At 38.3% G+C, this 19,803-nt stretch overlaps 1 protein-coding gene across 1 annotated transcript in view; it reads right to left on the reverse strand.

Annotated features, from left to right (window-relative positions):
• JMY (junction mediating and regulatory protein, p53 cofactor) overlaps window positions 1-19,803 on the reverse strand; it is a 48,399-nt gene that overhangs the window by 23,539 nt on the left and 5,057 nt on the right. Inside the window, exons 2-4 of the mRNA XM_025174610.2 lie at window positions 6,776-6,949; window positions 3,036-3,186; window positions 2,268-2,437 (exon numbers count right to left, since the gene is read on the reverse strand). Of these exons, the coding sequence (XP_025030378.2) occupies window positions 2,268-2,437; window positions 3,036-3,186; window positions 6,776-6,949 (495 nt within the window). The remainder of the gene's footprint in view (window positions 1-2,267; window positions 2,438-3,035; window positions 3,187-6,775; window positions 6,950-19,803) is intronic.

Genomic DNA, 19,803 nt, shown 5'->3' on the forward strand with positions numbered 1-19,803 from the left:
GTCTTGTATGTCTTCCATTTTCTAATTATTGCTCCCACAGTTGATTTCTTCACTTCACATAAGCTGCTTGCCTATTGCAGATTCAGTCTTCCCAGCCTGGTGCAGCTCTACAATTTTGTTTCTGGTGTCCTTCAACAGCTCTTTGGTCTTGGCCATAGTGGAGTCTGGAGTGTGACTGTTTGAGGTTGTGGACAGGTGTCTTTTATACTGATAACAAGGTCAAACAGGTGCCATTACTACAGGTAACGAGTGGAGGACAGAGGAGCCTCTTAAAGAAGTAGTTACAGGTCTGTGAGAGCCAGACATCTTGCTTGTTTGTAGGTGACCAAATACTTATTTTCCACCATGATTTGCAAATAAATTCTTTAAAAATCAGACAATGTGATTTTCTGGATTTTTTTTCTCATTTTGTCTCTCATAGTTGAGGTATACCTATGATGAAAATTACAGGCCTCTCTCATCTTTTTAAGTGGGAGAACTTGCACAATTGGTGGCTGACTAAATACTTTTTTGCCCCACTGTATATGCATTATGAAGGGTCAATTTTTATTTTTGTAGGAACGAAAATCTTTAGATAAAATCTTACACCAAATCTTCAAAATTTAACATAATAAAATATCTTACCATGCTTGCAAATTGTTGAACAGCCCAATAAAAGTGTATAGCAAGAAAGAGACCCACTCCTCTGCACATATTCATTTGCCCAATACATGGATGGGATGAATACAGCAGCGTGAATTTTAATAGACTGAAGTAAAGTACTGCTTTGATACAATTTGTTTTCTAAAATAGTCAGAGTAATTACATTTGCTCTTACATATGTTATCAAGCTGCTAATTCAGCAAACATGACACCATAAAAAAAGCTGATTTTAAAACTAAAAGAATAATAAATTGAACCAACACTGCAGTTAGTTAGAAAAAACAACAGTGAGCCAGTTTCCAAAGATAACCTTTTCAGAATCTACTGGGAAACTGTTTTGGGCCCCTCAACACACACCCCGGTCCAAACATTAAATTGAAACCTTAAACTTAAGTCCAAACATACCATTAAAGGTATCCAAGCTATCTGACATATTTGTAATTCCCTAAAGAGTGCTCAGTGATGTAGGGTTTCTGGTTGTCATCACAATGACAATGTCTGGCAGCTGAACTGCAAAGTAGGATCTGGTCTGCCTCCCAGAAAGTTTTCCTTTTAACACCACAGTATAAATACCTACATTTCACATATTTGTGCGTAAGTACTTAAAAGAATAAACAAGCCTTGTTTAAAGAAAGCAATCACATTGGTCTGTTGCAAATATTGCCAGCGAAAAATAACTGAAAGACACTGCTGTCAATTAAATCAGAAATTCGGTCTAGTAACCTTCTCTTGCATCAGCTAGTTCTCTCCGCATTAAAAATTCAGAAAGCCTGAAAATCCATCACTCACTGATGAGAAACTGCAATCTTTTTATTTTACTCGGCTAAAATTACACTTAACATGATGGCTACTTCTCATGAAATATTAGCAATTAGTAGAAGCTCATTGATTGGTACAGGAGAAGGCCTTTTCCTGTGTAGCACCCAAGCTATGTAATGTCTCCCTAGGGATAGACATATAGGGTGTCCCTCACTCTCCTAGTGTTTGAAAAAGGACAAAAACACATTATCAGTGTTAAAATTATATTCTAAAACTTGTATTTTTATTTTAAATATTGTAAGCTGCCTTGAGTGCTTATGTAAGTAGAAAGTCTAATCATCATTATCACCACCACCACCACCACCTGTCCCTATGCCCAATCTGAACATCCATGGCCGATAGGCATGTTCCCATATGGCAGTGGTTGTATCTGTTCAAACTACGCCATCGTTATCACCAAGTGTAGCTGATCACTTGGAAGAAAAAAAGAATTACTAATGTAAATCTCCAGTTTCATATTCATTCAATCACATGATTCAGTCAATGTTTTAAAGAGTATTTTTTCTTAAAATAATCTCCAAGAAAGAAAAATATGTACCAGACAAAACAGAAAAAAGAGTGAACTACTGTAGAAATTATGTCAGAATTATCTTCCGTGATTCTGAATTTATTAAAATTATTTTATCCAGCCTCTCCAATACTATAGCTATATAATAGCCCTTAATTATTTTCTATTCTTTTCAGAGCAAATTGTGATCACTAGCCAATGATTTTGCCTTGAAGTCTCTAAGTCAATGATCTTCTAATTTAGCACTACAAAATAATTTTCAAGTTTGCTTTGAAGTTGAATACTCATCAGTTATTACCTCTTCTTTTAATGCATGTTTCTTCTGTTCTAAACAGATTTCTTTTGCTCTCATCAATTGCAAAGTATCTTTAGACACCGCATACTGAAGTTTTTCCATTCGTTCCACTGCTGCTGCCCAAGCTGCCTTACCAAACTTTTTCTGGTCTGCTCGCATACGATCATACACAGCTGTAAATAAAATGTAACAGCAGGCTTACCATATTTGGAAATAGTTTCATTATAAATCCTGTTGTGAGTAAGTAAATCAGCCTCCCTCTTTATACAAATAAAGTGTCACAAGGATTTTTAATCTTCAAAGCAGTAGTTATTTTAATAAACATTTTGTTTCTTTTGTAAAGTAGCATTTTTATTCTTATTTAACATACTATATAGACTGAAGTCATTATTTCATGACCAAATTATTTGTGTGATTTAAAAAAAAAAGCAACAGGAGGACACACATCAAACTAACTGGTCTAAAATTAGGGGGAAAATTGTAGAAAGAAAAATTGTTCCTTTAACTATATTTTTGGTATGATAAAAAGTTATAAACAGAAAAGAAAGTATCCATTGTTTTTAGTCAAGAACCAATAGCTTCTTAACTCATATCACTATTGAATTTGTAATGGAAGAAATCTGAAGGGGATGAGAAAACTGTAAAAGACACTGATTTCAAGAGTTAAACATTTATGAACTCAATATAAACTTATTTCCCAAACTTCAATTCCTTGTGTTCAAAATGGAATGTATCCCTTTAGCAGCAAATGTAAAATAATTTGTCCATTACCTTTTTGTGCTTTTGCTGTTATTTCGAAGTACTTTACTGTAAGGTCTTGTATAGATAATACAGCCATATGAGCCTTCCGTTGCCAGTCAGCATCTTCTTTTTGAAGACTTTCAATTCTTCTAGGACCTAGGTAATCATTCTCTATGGAAATCTGAAAATAGATCAATTCACTATACCCATCATGAAATAAACAGCAAGAAACAAATAGTAGTCATATAGCCTTGCAAAGTTTATACAAGGAATTTTCCTAAAAAAGAGAGATTAATCATGGACTTTCCTGAACAGTAAACAACTAACATTGGGGGGGGAAACGCACAATGAAAAAATTGGACAAACTCTAGTTTAAAATTCATTTTCTGGAATTTCTGTTTCTGTGGAATATGAGTGAAACCAATAATAAATTGTCTAATAAACTGTGTCTAGCTGTTAATCTGAATAAGAATGTGATCAATAAATCTTCAAAAATTTGCACCTGGTTCAAGTACAGAAAACACACCTCTCAAGCCCAAATGAGAGGTCAATGGATGAGATGAATGTACTATTTCACTAGTAGCATGGAGCCACACCAGCAAAAAAGCACATCTGCCCTGTTAGTCATAGAACTGTTAATATTGCAAGTAGAATTGCTTCCAATAAGCCTGACTCCCAATCATTATCTCTTTCTGAAAATGAAGTAGCTCTCCCACATGACCCACAAATATTTCCTTATCAGCCCCAGCATAACAAGCATCTATTTAGAAAACCATGTTTAAAAAAGCAGTGCTTGAATGAGATGCTCTTCCACTATTACCTAAATTTATTTATTTAAAAGACTAACATGGGTGGCCATCTTAGAAAACACAACTCTGGGCAGCTCACAACAGCAACACCCCCAGACTCCAATGTCACTCAATCCCAGCACATGGAGAAAGAGCCAACTCTTTACAGCCTTCCAGAAGGCTAATAGGGTGTGGGTCGTCTGGATTCTGGGGGAAGGGTGTCCCACAGGGCAGGGGCTGCTACAGAAAGAGCATGCTTTCTAGGTCCCAATAGATGGCAACATTTAAGGGAAGGGACCTGGACCATGCCCAGTCTATCTGAACTGGTGGAACAGGCAGATACCTTTAGTGAGAGGCTGTCCTGCAAAATGTTATTTTGGGGTTCACTGTGATGTGTGAACACATCTGCATTTTATCACTTCAAAAGAAATTTATTCCAGATTTTTCCTCTTATCCTACAGTAATTCTCCTTCATAATTTAGCCTTTCCTATTTGTTTATCAAAACTTAAATGGGAATTTTTTCATACTCTTTCTCCTGTTATGGAAAAGGAGAGCGATAGAAACAAGACATTGCACCCAGATCTAGGGGATAAAAAACTACAGGTGCAAAGGCAAAGGAAAGGAAGTAAGCATGTAAAGAGAGATCTGAAAAAAACCCTCTCTACCTTCTTCTCTCTAGTCCAGGGGTTCTCAAAGTACGGCCCACGGGCTGCATACGGCCCACCAGGGTCATTTATCCAGCCGCCCGCCTGATTGGCCGCCACTGCTGTCTGTCAGAAGCGGAAGTGTCAGGGCTGTGTCAGGAGCTGCAGGTGATGCACGAGGAGGGAGATTGCAGAGCCGGACTATTCTACATGAGAGGTATGCTGGGTGGCTCTCCTCCTCTCCTCAAACTACAGTCCGGCCCCCCAACATTCTGAGGGACTGTGAACTGGCCCCCTGTTTAAAAAGTTTGAGGACCCCTGCTCTAGTCACTAAATTTCCAAAGCACATCTTCCTATTCTTTAAAAGTCTTGCAAATGGAGCAAGCTGCCAGGAACTTGTTGACTGTTAGGCATTTAGAAAGAATATGCACTCTGGATAGGGGGCAGAAGCAGGGTTGCAAAGTTCCAGCCAGAGGACAACGCTGGAGCAAATAGGGGAAGCAATTCTCTTAGTGGAAACAAATGAAAACACTGTATTGAACAGCATTTAAAAAAAAACCCTGAAAAGGGTGTGGTGACATCCTTTCCTCTCCCCACACCCCAATCTACACTGGAAAGGAAAGGAAATTGAAGAAAACTTTACAGATGCCACTGAATTAGAAAACAGTCTTTGTCCAATTATCTAGTTCAAGTTTTCCAGGCAGCCTAATGTTGCTTCTGTAATGCAACCTCCATGCCTGAGCACTCTTATTTGCCAAGAACAAATAGTTCCTGCCCCTTACCTTTTGGCAAGTGAGTTTATTGAAGATTATCCTCCATAGCTAAACATTGCTTTTATTTACCTGGGATTTATATTTAGTCATATGTTCATTCATTTTTTTACCTTAGTACCTCTTTTCTGTCAGTGGAAAAGATCTTGTAACAGATTAACAGAATAAGACACCCCAGTAGCTGTACTTCAAATTAAAGTTTAGAAGAGTGAATTATTCATTTTCAAGCTTGCTGGTCTTAAGCAATCAAAATTCCCATAATATACTACCATTTATTGGAAGGATATATTTGGAAGAAAAAGTGACAATGATGGCAAAATGATAAATAGTTAAGTGAAGAGAGTTTACTTAACTATTTATCATTATGCCATCAGTGCAACTTTCCTTCAAAAACTACAGAGCAGGTGCTTAATCTTTTTCCGTAAACAGATTTCAGCACAAAATCAAACATATAAATGCATATATAAATATGAAAAGCATATTCCTGTAGATAACATGTTATTCATATTTAAATCAGAAGTATATTTCAATATATCTCTTTCTTCCTATCCCTCAAATAATTCAGATGACTAACCTGAAGAGATTGAGAGAGCAGCAAATTAAAAAAGGAATTTGGTAACATACATGATGTTTGTTATGCATGATTATAGTCAGTGTTTCCCATTATTAAATTTTTATTACCATGGTTGAGTGCATGTATTTTAAATTTACTATTCCCAAACATAGATAGCAAATTATAACACAGAAAAATAGAATACTACAACTAAATCAACTTAAACCTTAATTTAATTGTTGCGCCTTAATAAGAATTCATTATATTTAGAGGTTTGCCACAAAAATGTTCAGTTATTGACACAGAAATAACTGGCTGGTTCAGAAGACAGCACAGTTATAGAAATGAGTTGTAAAGTTGGCAGTATAGTCCACAACAATTGACATTTTGGCATTAATTTTTTTTTCATCATTCTGTTGCAACTTAAAACTCAGCATCTAAAGAGGATTCTGGTAACTCTGACATAAGCCTAGAATTTATAGTTTGTTCAAAAGAAAAGCACCAGTTTTTGTATTCTAATAATTCTGGAAAAATATTTCACAACATGTAAGCAGTTACCTGCTAAAGACTCAAAGCCCAGAGAGTATCTGATCTGCAGAAAATTCCAGTGACTGAGTAAAGTATTCTGTACTCACTAAAAACAACAGTTCATACATTAGAAAGTTAGGCCAAATCCATTTATGTTCCATGTTCATGATTGAACATCTTTTCTCATAGCTAAGACTTTTATTTGCCCTCTCCACAAATTCTTTAACCAAGCAGAGAAACCAGAAGGGACAATAAAGATAAAAAAGCAGGAACAAAGATGCAATTTCTTTTCTTATCCCAAATAATGCTGAATGCTAAAAATCATTATTATGGTTTTCCTAATTTTGATCCAACCCAAGACACAACTTTTACAGCTTTCAAACAGTGTGACAAGGGTTCAAAAATGTCCAAAATTTCACATAGGATAAAAAGGTTCATTTATTATATCTAATAATATTTTTACAATGTATATTGCTAATTTTGTACCTTTATTTGCTGTCTTCTGAGCATTGCAAGTTCCCTCATATCTCGGAATGGTTGCAGTAAATATTGATAGAGTTCTGTGGTAGCTTCAGCAAGACTACCATATGCATCATCCTCCATTTGATATAATTCCAGCAATTCCACCATGCTTTCTGTATTCTTATGTTTTTCCAGAAGCTGTGAAAAAGTGAAAGAAAATATTAAAGTGTTATTAAATTTTCACCTTATGAAACCAGACATAGGAACTAACATATCTGGCTACCAACATTCATCCTAGTATCTCAGTGAATGATACTGGTATCTTAATCCCACTCCATATTTTTTGTTAAGTTATAAAATTAAAAAGGACTAAGAAATTTGGTCTCCACATTTTTAAAATTTATTTTTATATATATATATATATATGAACCACATGGTATTAAAGTATTAGTTATCTATTACATATATACATATATGCTACTCCAAAGGACTCTGGTCTTTTAAGGGTAATGTATCATTTACTAAAACCTTTTTTATTGATATAATAAAATTTTGATTCTTCCAGTATATTGTCCAGCTATAGAACCTTCTGCAAACAACCTGATACATAATTATGCGGTATCTTCTACACTGTCTACAGTTTAAGGACAATTTGCATGGAATTTGAGAATTTAATTGCTTATATTGAGAAGTCTCACTATCCAGTAACAATAACAAATGCAAAGGAGCATCCATTCTAAGAAGGTTCACCAATAGATCTATCTTTATCCCATGGGGGAAGGGACGAAATGAGCATCATGATGTGCTGGTGCAAAAGTCACAACTTACGTACTTGTGTCAGATTTTGGGTGGAGTTTGCATCATGATGTCATCATGGGTATTCTTATTCTGACACAATCTCGGCTTGCTGCAGATACTGCTGACACATAGATAGCTGTGCACAGGCATCTGTGCATAGAAACACACACATGCACAGAACACTCACAGATACCATGCAAGAAGAAAGCATGGATGAGGTTTAGCAAGCATACAAGAATCTTCCTTTCCCAGTAATGAATGAGCCCATTTCAGTATACATACTAAGCAGCAGAGGGGAGGAAATCCTCTATACCAGTCCTATGTGATTATACTCATTTTATATTTTTTTAATTGGGGAAAAATTAAGAAACTTAAAACTATTTAAAATTAAAACTCGGATAACAGTCTATACAGGTAGTCCACAGTTAACGATGGTAACTGGGACTGGCAACCCTGTTGCTAAGTGACACGGCTGTAAAGTGTGATGTCACACAACTGTGCTGACTTACAATGGCAATTCCAGTTGCGGTCATTAAGAAAATTCTACACAGTTGTTAAGCGTCATGTCACATGATCGCCATTGGTGACTTCCTGCCAGCTTCCCCACTGAATTTGCTTATTGGAAGCCGGCAGTGAAGGTGAAAATGGTGATCACATGACTCCAGGACACTGTGACCATCATAATTGCGAGCCAGTTGCCAAGTGTTCGAATCATGATCACATGACTGCAGGGATACTGCGACAGCTGCAACTTTGAGGACCAATCGTAAGTCTCCTCGTTCAGCGCCGTCATAACTTCAAACAATTGCTGAACGAATGGTTGTTAATTGAGGACTACCTGTAGTTAGTTACCATGTGCCTTATGAAACAAGCACTTTAGGTCTGGTTGTTAAAAAAAAAGTATGTCCAAAAACTCTGTTCAGGCAATGAACAACAGCTCTTTCATACTGCATTTCTCATCTTTTAATACACTGATTTAAACAACACTGAATAAAGCAAATAAGGGTTTTGAACCACTGAACAGAAAAAAGCTAGTTAGTTTAACTATGCCAAAAATATAATAGAATCAGTATAAAAAGAGAATAAAACTAAACTTAGTATTTTTCAGTTTTAAATCATAACTTATATACTGTTTTTCCTATGGCATATTAAAGTATATAAAAGTATATTTCAGATGTATAACTTAATTTTCTGTTATTAAAAGTAAAGAATCAAAATACAAAAGAAAAATTATTTTACACAAATTGAGAGAAGGATGTCTACAGGCAATGCACCAGAGTTCAAGATCTACTTACAGAGGAAATCACTATTCTGGACAAGCAGTTTAAGGGAGCCAGATTATGGATCAAGGGCAGCTATAGACACACATATAAAAAAGTGGCCTTCAAGGCTGACAGAACATGAAATTCAAGCTCTGCAATTTTTGGAAGCCTAACTTGCTTGTGGGGTTGCCCAAATATATAAACCTGCCTTTCTTTTCATAAACGCAGTTGCTTAACATTTGTTTGAAGAATTTACATGGCTGCCCAACTCAAATATTGCAACTTCAGGTGGCCTACAATAGATCCCCACCCCCGCCCCACAAACCAAGATAAAGAATTTCAGCCTTGGTGAAGACCAACAGGATCAGGACTAGCTGTGTCTTGGGGGGGGGGGGGGTAGAAACTGTTCCAGAGGACAGGTGTCACATTGGAAAAGGCATGTCCTGGAAGGAGATGGATGTAGAAGTCTACATAATGGTGGGCTGCTTCTAGAATTAAGAGGGCATCATATTGGGGAAGACTTTTACATTAATGTAGAATACAAAAAAAAAAAAACCCACTGTAAATATGCTAGTCAGATTATTTAATAAATTGACTAATAAAATAAAGTGGAAATTATATTTAGAATATTTTGTACTGAGCTGGTACAACTGAAAAAAAATATTTGGATGTTATCAACCAAAATATGGTTTAGCCATAAGCACAATGCTTCATCCTTTTCATGTAAAATAAATATTGTGATTTGTAGTAGGTTCTTTTATTCTAGCTTGGAGATAATGGTAAAGCATGGTTTGCCATGAAATGAGAACTCAGGGAAGGACTGATAGCATATGGAAATACACAAGCTACTAAGTGTGTTCACAATGACCAAATTATGATTTGGCTGCTATGTGAAAATCAGCCATGCACAAAATTAACAAATGGCCTTTAGTACACTGCAGTTACCAACTTCAATTAATAACTGCAGTTCAAGGTGATATTATTCTTGACATTTTTGGTCAGATTTTATTGAATCTAGTAATATTCCTTTCTAATGAGATGCAACTGTGATGTTATCCGTGTTTTTATTTCAAATAATAACTTTTAAAATGGCCTGATCTGTTTTTTAAGTGTGTGATCTAAGGTTAATTCTTAACTCAAACTTTGTATCAGAAACATGAGAATGCCAGCTGTAAAGCATTCTTTTATAAGTGCAAATATTCTCCTACTTACAATCTGAAATCTAAACACTGCAATAAAGCACAAACGTCAGATAAAAGTTGAATTAATACCACAGGACTGCAACAACAATTCTGAGGATCCTAATATAATAAACTGAACATGAGTCAGAGATACAAGCAAGATTGAGTTTAGATGTTAAGAAATACCTAAAGCAGCCAAGTGGGAAAACACTTAAACCCTTTGTTGAGTAATATATTTTAGTCCACTCTAAGGAGCTTAGGGTGGTATGCATGTTCCTATGTTTTACAGATAGTCCTCATTTAGCTACCACAATTGGGACTGCCAACTCGGTCATTAAGCAAAGTGGTCACTAAGTGAAACCACGACCATGCTTATGATCTTACTTCAACTTTCTTTTGCTTTACAGACCTGCAAAGGTTGTGAATGTGAGGATTGGTTGCAAAATTACTTTTTCATCACCGTCATAACTGTGAATGGTCATTAAACAAGGCAGTCGCTAAACAAGGACTACCTGTATAACTCCATATGAAGGAGGTTAACAAAGCAAGAGCATCTGTTATGCCTAACTCTTCTGATAATGTTCTGACCATTATTGAAGGTAAATCTGTCTCTTTAATTCCCCCTTTCCCTTCTCTATCCTCTTCTGACAAAAGCATTTATACATAATACCACCCTGTTTCTTCTCTACCTTTCTCTAACGATAGTATGTATGCATTATACTACTCTTTCAGAGGTATTAGATGCTCCATGCACTTGATGAAGTAGACTGTGATGCAATAATGCATTTGATGATCTTTAAAGTGCCCTAAAGCTCTTTATTGTACAGGTAGTCCTCGTTTAGCAACCACAATTGATTCTGGTGACTCAGTTATTAAGCGAAGTGGTCGCTAAGTGAAAATCACATGACTGTGACTGTGCTTACAGTTGTCAGGTTCAGCCCAAAGAACTCCACGAGACAGTACAGGTCTAGTTCGGTAGTTTTTATTAGCTTTCAACCACAAGACAGAATCTCACCAGACTGAATCTAAACTTCCCAAGCCAGCAAGCAAACACCGCAAATTCCTTAGGGTGGTGCCAGTCTCGTCCTCTTAACCTTCCCATGCTCCTGCTGGGGGCTAAGGAAATGCTTATCTCCTGAGCGCGGCCTTCACCAAATCATTCCATCACACAATTTTACTTCAGCTTTCCTTGCTTTACAACATCAGAAGGATACAACCCCAAACAGCTGGATGAGCCAAAACAGCAGGGAAGGTTCCTGGAAACCAGGTGTTTTAAGATTTAAAAGATCCAACGTTTAAAACATCCACCAAAATGGATTTTAGATTCTCCATGATTTAACTGGACATAAGTAGCTGAATAAAATACTAATATTCCAATAAAGTATATTAATAAAACTAAAGAATACTGCTGACTGAGAGAAGATTGAGAAATTTGGATTTACACATTATCACTTTTTTTTTTTTTTTGTTGCAAAGTAGCTTGTGATCAGAAATAAGAAACAGCATGAAATTCTGATACTCCAAAACTTCTAATTCCAAAGAAATATGAGAATCGAGATAGAGGTTAATCCCCAAGTTTGTGTGATGAGAACAATGGTACAAATAGGCCAGCATTTTGCAGTTTCAGCCATGTGAGATTTAAAAAGTTTAATGCAGCGGTGCATGCAGCGTTGGGTCCTCTTAAGTTCGCCCATGTAACACCCCTGCTGTGCAAGCTGCACTGGCTCCCAGTTTCCTTCTGGGTGCAATTCAAGATGTTGGTTATCACCTTTAAAGTCCTATATAGCATGGGACATTATCTGTGAGACTGTCTCCCCCTGAGGGTATCTGCCTGCCTCACCAGTGGGATAGGATAGGCATGCTCCAGATCCCTTCCTTACACTGTTACCTTGTGGGTCCTTGGAAGCATGCCTTCTCCTTTGCAGCTCCTGGAACATCTTCTCCTTGGAGATCTAATAGGCCCCCACCCTTTTAAACTTCCGGAGAACACTCAAGACCTGGCTCTTCCCCCAGGCACTGGGATAGGGCGAGGTCATAATGGGAGGGGAACGTGATGGACTGCTTCAGGGATGTGTGGTTGCAGTGCCAGGTTTTTCTATTTTTCCTATTTTTGGTTTTATTGTTTTTGTTTTAGCTTTATGTTGTTTTTATTGGTGGGCTGTAAGCTGCCCAGAGTTTGGTTTTTAAGATGGGTGGCTATACAAATGTTTTAGACAGAGAGACAGACAGACAGTTTGAGTGCTGAGTCACAAGACCAAAATTACAGAAAATGTTTCTAAGATCATTTCCCCCCCCCCCCCGCTTGTAGGGCTTTAGAGACCAAAAGTTCATTCCTGCTGTAATTTTTCTTTGTGTGGGTAAAAAGAACTCTGTGTGCTCTGACAAACTTCTAACATATCAGTGAATAATTTTAAAAAATAGGATGATAGAAAATTCCAAATAACTATGTAAAGGCTGATGCTAAATTAGTAAATTGGCTCTCTGGCTCAATTTCTTAAGATAGAGGAGAAAGAATGTCTAGTGAAGTATCATTTTTTAATGAGATGGGCAGTGATAAATTTGATAAATAAATAAATAGATAAATAGATAAATAAATAAATAAATAAATAAATGATAATGTATGTTTTTTTATCCATGTTAATGTTTGCATGAACCATTTAATATGCTGTATTTTATGTACTTTTACATCATTACAATATGTTCTGAATAAGATAAAAGTAATACGTTCCTCTGTCTTTTCTTCTCATTTATTATTCTTCAAAACACAGGATAGGATAGACTATTCCTGATATGGAAGGCTTATTTGGTGATTATTCAGCAAATCACGCGATATCAATCTCAAATACATTTGGGTAAGATTTAAATTGCCTGAAAAAGATAAAACTGACATCAACCTTAGATGTGAACACCAACTATATGGTTAGTAAGCTGAAGGTACTTCCTTTTTAAATACAAAATCTCTTGCCTGGAGTAGACAGACCAGAATGCCAGAATGTCACGCCCCAGATAAAGTTAGCCAATCAGAGTATTACACAGAGGATAATTACAGTCCTTCCTGGTAATAACCCAGTTTAATAAAGTTTTAATTAAAGACTCAAGGAAGAAAGGAGAGAGAATATAAAAACTTCCCCCTTAGTAGAGCCCGCAACTTTTCACACGCATCAATTAGACATACCTAATTTTGCAAACTTGCAGGCTTTCTTCACTCCCACAGTAAAGGTCTGAACTTTTAAGATGCCACCACATGAGGCAAGCAAGTCAGAAAACATGACAACCACTAAATAATGTATTAAAATTAATTTATGCTAAAAAATAAAATTCCACAGCAATACAAATGAAGCCATATAAAACGGAAAGCTGCCATATAAAAAACAAAGATTTAAATTAGCCCTGCCAATCTGAGGGAGAGGGAAGGAACATGGAAGCCAAGTTCACGGAAAGTAGTGATTCTACACTGAAGATAAAAAACAGAATTATAAAATATTAGAGAAAAATATTAAGACTTATCAAACAAAAGCACTGTCACTTCTTGTGTACATACACCCTACAGTAGGGAGTATTCTGACACCCCAGTATTGCAATGAGCACAGCAAAATTGTGAAAAAGGATGCAAAAACATTAATGAAACAATGATATGTTAAATCATAGTATTAAGATGTAAATGGTGGATCACATTACAAGATTATATCCTGATAGTTTGTCAAAATGTATTGTAAATATATTTTAAACTATTGTATCTAACAATTGACATAAGTAAGATTTTTATAATGAATCAAATTATTAAATTGTCAAACTACTGTTTGTAAATTCCCCCTTAAATTATGTACCATCTATATCATCATTATCTAATATGAGAGGCAGTTGCTCTACAAGATTTAAGGCATAATTTCCCCCCCTCTATTGCCTAAAATCCTTTACTGAGATGTCAAGAACTGAAGCAGAGATCTTCTGTATGCAAAGCTATTGCCATTTATCTGAGTGATGGCCCTACCCTCTTAACAAGGACAACATTAATTAATTAATTAATTAATTAATTATATTTATATAGCTGCCCATCTCACACAAGGTGACTCTGGGCGGCATACAATTAAAAAATCAATACATAAAAACAACTACATATAAAAAGCTGTAAAAACAGACAAACAGGAGGGGATAAAACTAATAAGGGAGCCATTGTAAAATCTCCCCAGTCCCCTGGGAGCACCAGGTCTTGAGGGACTTATGGAATGTTAAGAGGGATGGAGCTAATCTTACTTCCGGTGGAGAAGATTCCACAGGACAGGTGCCACAGCACAGGAGGCCCGCCTCCTGGGACCCACCAAACGTAATTCTCTAGCAGACGGAATCCACAGCATACCTTCTCTGCCAGATCTGATGGGATGGGCAGAGGTAATCGGGGAGAAGCGGTCCCTCAGATAACCCGGCCCCATGCCATGAAGGGCTTTAAAGGTCAAAACCAGCACCTTGAATTGGACCTGGAAGCAAACTGGCAACCAGTGCAGCTCACGAAGCAGAGGTGTAACACGTACCACCCTAGGGGCAGACATAACTGCCTGTGCCTCTGCATTTTGCACCAGTTGAAGCTTCCGGATACTCTTCAAGAGCAGCCCCATGTAGAACGCATTACAGAAATCCAAACGGGAGGTGACCAGGGCATGAGTGACAGTGATTAGGTCCCTCTGATCTAGGAATGGGTGCAACTGGTGCACAACACGAAGCTGTGCAAAGGCCCTCCTAGCCACAGCTGCCACCTGCTCTTTGAGCAGAAGCCGTGAGTCCAGGAGGACCCCCAGATTGCACATAGGGTCTGTCTGGGGCAGTGCAACCCCATTCAGTACCAAAGATGGCATAACTCTAGCACTAGAAGGCCCCAGAACCCACAGCAACTCAGTCTTGCCAGGGTTCAGTTGAAGCCTGTTGTTCCCCATCCAGACCCTCATAACCTCCAGGCACCGGGATAAGACATTCACAGCACTGCTTAATTCGCCAGGGTCAGAGGTGTATAATTGGGTATCATCAGCATCCTGATGATACCTCACTCCATGGCAATGGATGAGCTCACCCATGGCCTCATGTAGATGTTAAATAGGAAGGGGGAGAGCACCGAACCCTGTGGCACCCCACATAACAGGGGCTGAGGGCAGGATCTCTCCTCCCCAACCACCACTGACTGGAATCGGCCCTGGAGGAAGGAGGTGAACAGCACAACACAGTGTTGCCCACCCCCAATCCTCTGAGCTGATCCAGAAGGATACCACGGTTGATGGTATTGAAAGCTGCTGAGAGGTCAAGTAGGGCAAGGATGGATGCACGACCTCCATCCCTCCCTTGCCAGAGATCATCCAAAAGTGCGGCCTATGCTGTTTCCCTCTTATACCCAGGCCTGAATCCTGACTGAAAGGGATCCAGATAATCCGCTTTATGACTTTTCCGTAAACTGAAGATGCCAGGCCTCACAACATTTCTATTTTCTTCTATTCTAATTCACTTTGAAAGACCATGACATAACAAAATAAATCTGAAATAGCCTTTACTTATTTTAATTTACTGAAAACTACCATTATTTTTGTGTGTTTTTTAATACATATATATATAGTCAGGACCAGAAATATTGGAACAAGGATAACTGTTTTGGCATTTGGCCTCTGTACACCACCAGATTGAGGTTGAAAGGAAATACACCCAGATGGGAGCGAAGTCGACTTTCAGCTGTAATTCAAGGGGTTTGACGAAAGTGGGGCACTAACCATTCAGGAAGTACAGCCACTGGCATACACCCCCCCCCCATCGTTGGTGGCTCATAAGTAATGGAACGAATGGCTGACAAGCAGCTGCATGGCCAGGTATGGCCTGTTTCCTGGGTATCCCAGGACCAATCGAGCAGATAAAAGGCCTGGAGGTGGTTCTGAGTGTTACATTTGCATTTGGTAGCTGTTCACTGGAACTCTCAACATGAGGGCCAAAGAGGTGTCCATGTGAGTGAAGGAGGCCATCATTAGGCTGAGAAAACAAAATAAACCCATCAGAGAGATAGCAAAAACATTGGGAGTGGCCAATACAACTGTTTGGAACATCCTGAAAAAGAAGGAATTAACTGGCAAGCTCAGCAACAGAAAAAGGCCCAGAAGACCACAGAAGACAACTCAAGTGGATGACCGCAGAATTCTGCTCATGGTGAAGGGGAACCCTTTCACAACATCTAGCCAGGTCAAGAATGCTCTTGAGGAGGTAGGCATGTCATTGTCAACATCTACAGTCAAAAGATGGCTTTAGGAATGTAAATACAGAAGCTTCACAACAGGGTGCAAACCACTGGTAACGCTCAAGAACAGAAAGGCCTGATTAGACTTTGCCAGCAAACACCTAAAAAAGCCCGCCCCGTTCTGGAATAAGATTCTTTGGACTGATGAAACCAAGATTAATTTGCACCAGAATGATGGGAAGAGAAAAGTATGGAGAAGGAAAGGAACAGCTCATGATCCAAAGCATACCACATCATCTGTCAAACATGGTGGAGGCAGTGTTATGGCATGGGCATGTATGGTTGCCAATGGAACCGACTTATTGATGACCTGACTGCTGATAAAAGCAGCAGGATGAATTCTGAAGTGTACAGGGCTATGCTTTCTGCTCAGATTCAGCCAAATGCTGCCAAACTGATAGAACGCCACTTCATATTACAGATGGATAATGACCCAAAACATACAGCAAAAGCTACCAAAGAGTTTCTCAAGGCAAAGAAGAGGGATGTTCTTCAATGGCCAAGTCAGTCACCTGATCTCAACCTAATAGAGCATGCTTTTCACTTACTGAAGACAAGACTGAAGGCAGAAAGACCCACAAACAAGCAGCAGCTGCAGTAAAGGCCTGGCAAAGCATCTCGAGGGAGGAAACTCAGCATTTGGTCATATCCATGCATTGACTGCAAAGGATTTTCATCCAGGTATTAAAAGCAATCCTTAAGTTTGTAATGAAGTTGTTTGTTCCATTACTTATGACCCACCAATGATGGGTGTGTGTGTATGCCACTGGCTATACTTCCTGAATGGTTACTGCCCCACTTTTGTCAAACCCCCTGAATTAGAGCTGAAAGTCCTGACTTCGCTCCCGTCTGGGTGTGTTTCCTTTCAACTTCAATGTGGTGGTGTACAGAGGCCAAATGCCAAAACAGTTATCCTCGTTCCAATATTTCTGGTCCTAACTGCACATACTGTACATACATCCATAAAATTCCCTCTCACCCCTATGGGTGGTATGTGTCTTCCTCAATCTTGGGTGCTCTACCAGAAGCCTGGGAGTTTGAGGGTTCTGTGCAGTATCCTAGCTGTTCCTAGCACTGAATTCTTCTGAACAGAGAGCTCTGATGTTGTTCCTGGGATCTGTTGGAGCCACTCTCCAGCTTAGGAGTCACAGCCCTGAGCGCTCCTACCACCACTGGGACCACTTTGGCCTTGACTTTTCACATCCTCTCTACTTCTTCCATCAGGCCCTGGTACTTCTCCAGCTTCTCATACTCCTTCTTCCTGATGTTGCTGTCACTTGGCACTCCTACATCTATCACCACCACTATCTTCTGGTCCTTGTCTACTACCACGATGTCTGGTTGATTGGCCAGTTCCTACCTGTCCATCTAGATCTGGAAGTCCCACAGGATCTTAGCACTGTTATTCTCCACGATCTTTGGTGGAATCTCCTATTTGGACTTGGGAGGGTCTAGCCTATACACTGTGCAGATGTTCCTGTACACAATGCCAGCTACTTGGTTGTGCCGTTCAGTGTAGGCTGTTCTTGCCTGCATCTTACACCCTGCCACTATGTGTTGGGCTGTCTCTGAGGCTCTCTACACAATCTGCACCTTGGGTCCTGTCTAGTGTGGTGGACCCTTGCTCCTATGGATCTGGTGCTTAGTGCCTGTTCTTGTGCTGCTATGATCAGTGCCTCAGTGCTGTCTTTTAGCCCAGCCCTATATATATGAAATGTGTTACTACATACAATCAACATCAAGTGCATGTGTGTACATACATTAATGCCAGGAGAGGCAAAAAGAGGAAAGGTGGCAGGGAGATGTTTTCAGGATATACTGGAAGAGGCTGCAGATCCATAGGATTCATATACATATTCTATATTCCGACACACCCGCATAATAGGTTCAGAACTATGGAAATTCTAGAACTTATATTGTTCATTTTACCATACAGTAATTAATGGCAATAGGAACAAATCATTCATTTTAAAAAATGAGAGAAGTAAAGCTTAAAACAATGCCATCTTTCTCTCCACCTTCCTCAGCCCATGCTAGTAGAGTTTGGGATGCCTCAAAAGCTCTTATTTCAGAGCACCCCACAAGCAATAAAATCTGCCAGATGCCTACAACATTATCCAGCTACGAGTCAACCAATGAAGGCTATTCATTTCTAAGCAAGCTAGAAATTCTGTTAGCCATTGAATATATCCTATGGATATAGGACAGCTGAACTAATTAAAATATTTCTCCAATATATATCTGTGGATGCTAAACAAGAAGCCTCCAGTAGAATTAATGGAATTAAAAATAAAAGAGATGAAATGATTTAGTATGGAACTGAAGTAAATGAATGCTGAAAGGAGTATTTTAGAGATTTGTATGAAAATGACAGTGATACATCGAAGAATGGAAATGAAACAAATGCTATAAACATTAGTATCTGATTAAAAAAAACTGATAAAAGGGAAGTTATAAATGCAGTGAGAACGTTGGAAAATAGTAAAGCTGCCAGTATGTTGGTATAACTGGAGAAATATTAAAATATGGATGTTGTTTGATTATTGAGTGTCTATGTGACTTGTTTAATGTCTGTGTGAAGACTGCCTGACAAATGGAAGAATGCCATCATGCAGCAAGATAGCAAGAATGAGCAGAAAATAGTACAGAGGAAACAATTTCATAAGTGTACCTGGAAAGGTATTTGGTAGAATTTTGGAAGGGGACAGTGAGCACAATTTGGGAAGTACAGTGCAGTTTTATGCAGGGTGGAGTATGTGCAGACCTGATCTTTTCTTTTCAGTAGGTCACTGATAAATGTGAGAAAGTTTATTGTACATTGATTTAAAGAAAGCATAAACTTGAAATACAGAATAGTTCATGAGAATATGGAACTGAAGGTTGGTAGCTGAATGGGATAAGAACAGTAAATGGCAGAAGTAAATCAAGCATGCAAATAAACTGAAGGCTTAGTGAATGATTCAGTACTATGCAGGGAGCAAGACAAGGATGTGTGGTATCACCTTGGTTGTTTAATATATGCATGGACAAATGTATTAAGAAATGCTTTTGGTGATAACAGAGGCATGTTGGCTGGGGATATGAATGTGGATGTACTTTATATGCAAATGATGTGTTGCTGGCTCACAACCTAATGATTTGCAACAAATATTAATAATGACACAATTATGGATGTGAAAATTAGTATATCAAAGGCCAAGGCAGTGTGTGACAGAAAAAAATGGAGTAGACAATTCCAAATTATACATGTGGAGAAAAACTAGAAGTAGATAAATGTATATACCTTGATAGAATATTTACTGAAGATAAAAAAATGAATGGAGAAATTCTAAGATGTGCAAATGCTAATAGAAAAGTAGTGATAGCATGTGGTCTGTTTCAAGGAATGAATATTTGCCAAAAATAGTGAAAATAGCTATGTAAAGCAGCATGGAAGTGAGAATTGGTTGTCAGGAGAAGCCTGAAACGCACTGGCAATGCGTTACTTATGAAGTATGCAAAATAAGACAAGAAGAGATAGAGTCAATAATGAAGTATGCTTCTGCCTAT

This window comes from Python bivittatus, unplaced genomic scaffold (genome assembly GCF_059951505.1).
Source record: "Python bivittatus isolate LINGU-HERP-01145 unplaced genomic scaffold, Pbiv_v1 ctg000850_np1212, whole genome shotgun sequence".
In the NCBI taxonomy this organism is placed as follows: Eukaryota; Metazoa; Chordata; class Lepidosauria; order Squamata; family Pythonidae; genus Python; species Python bivittatus.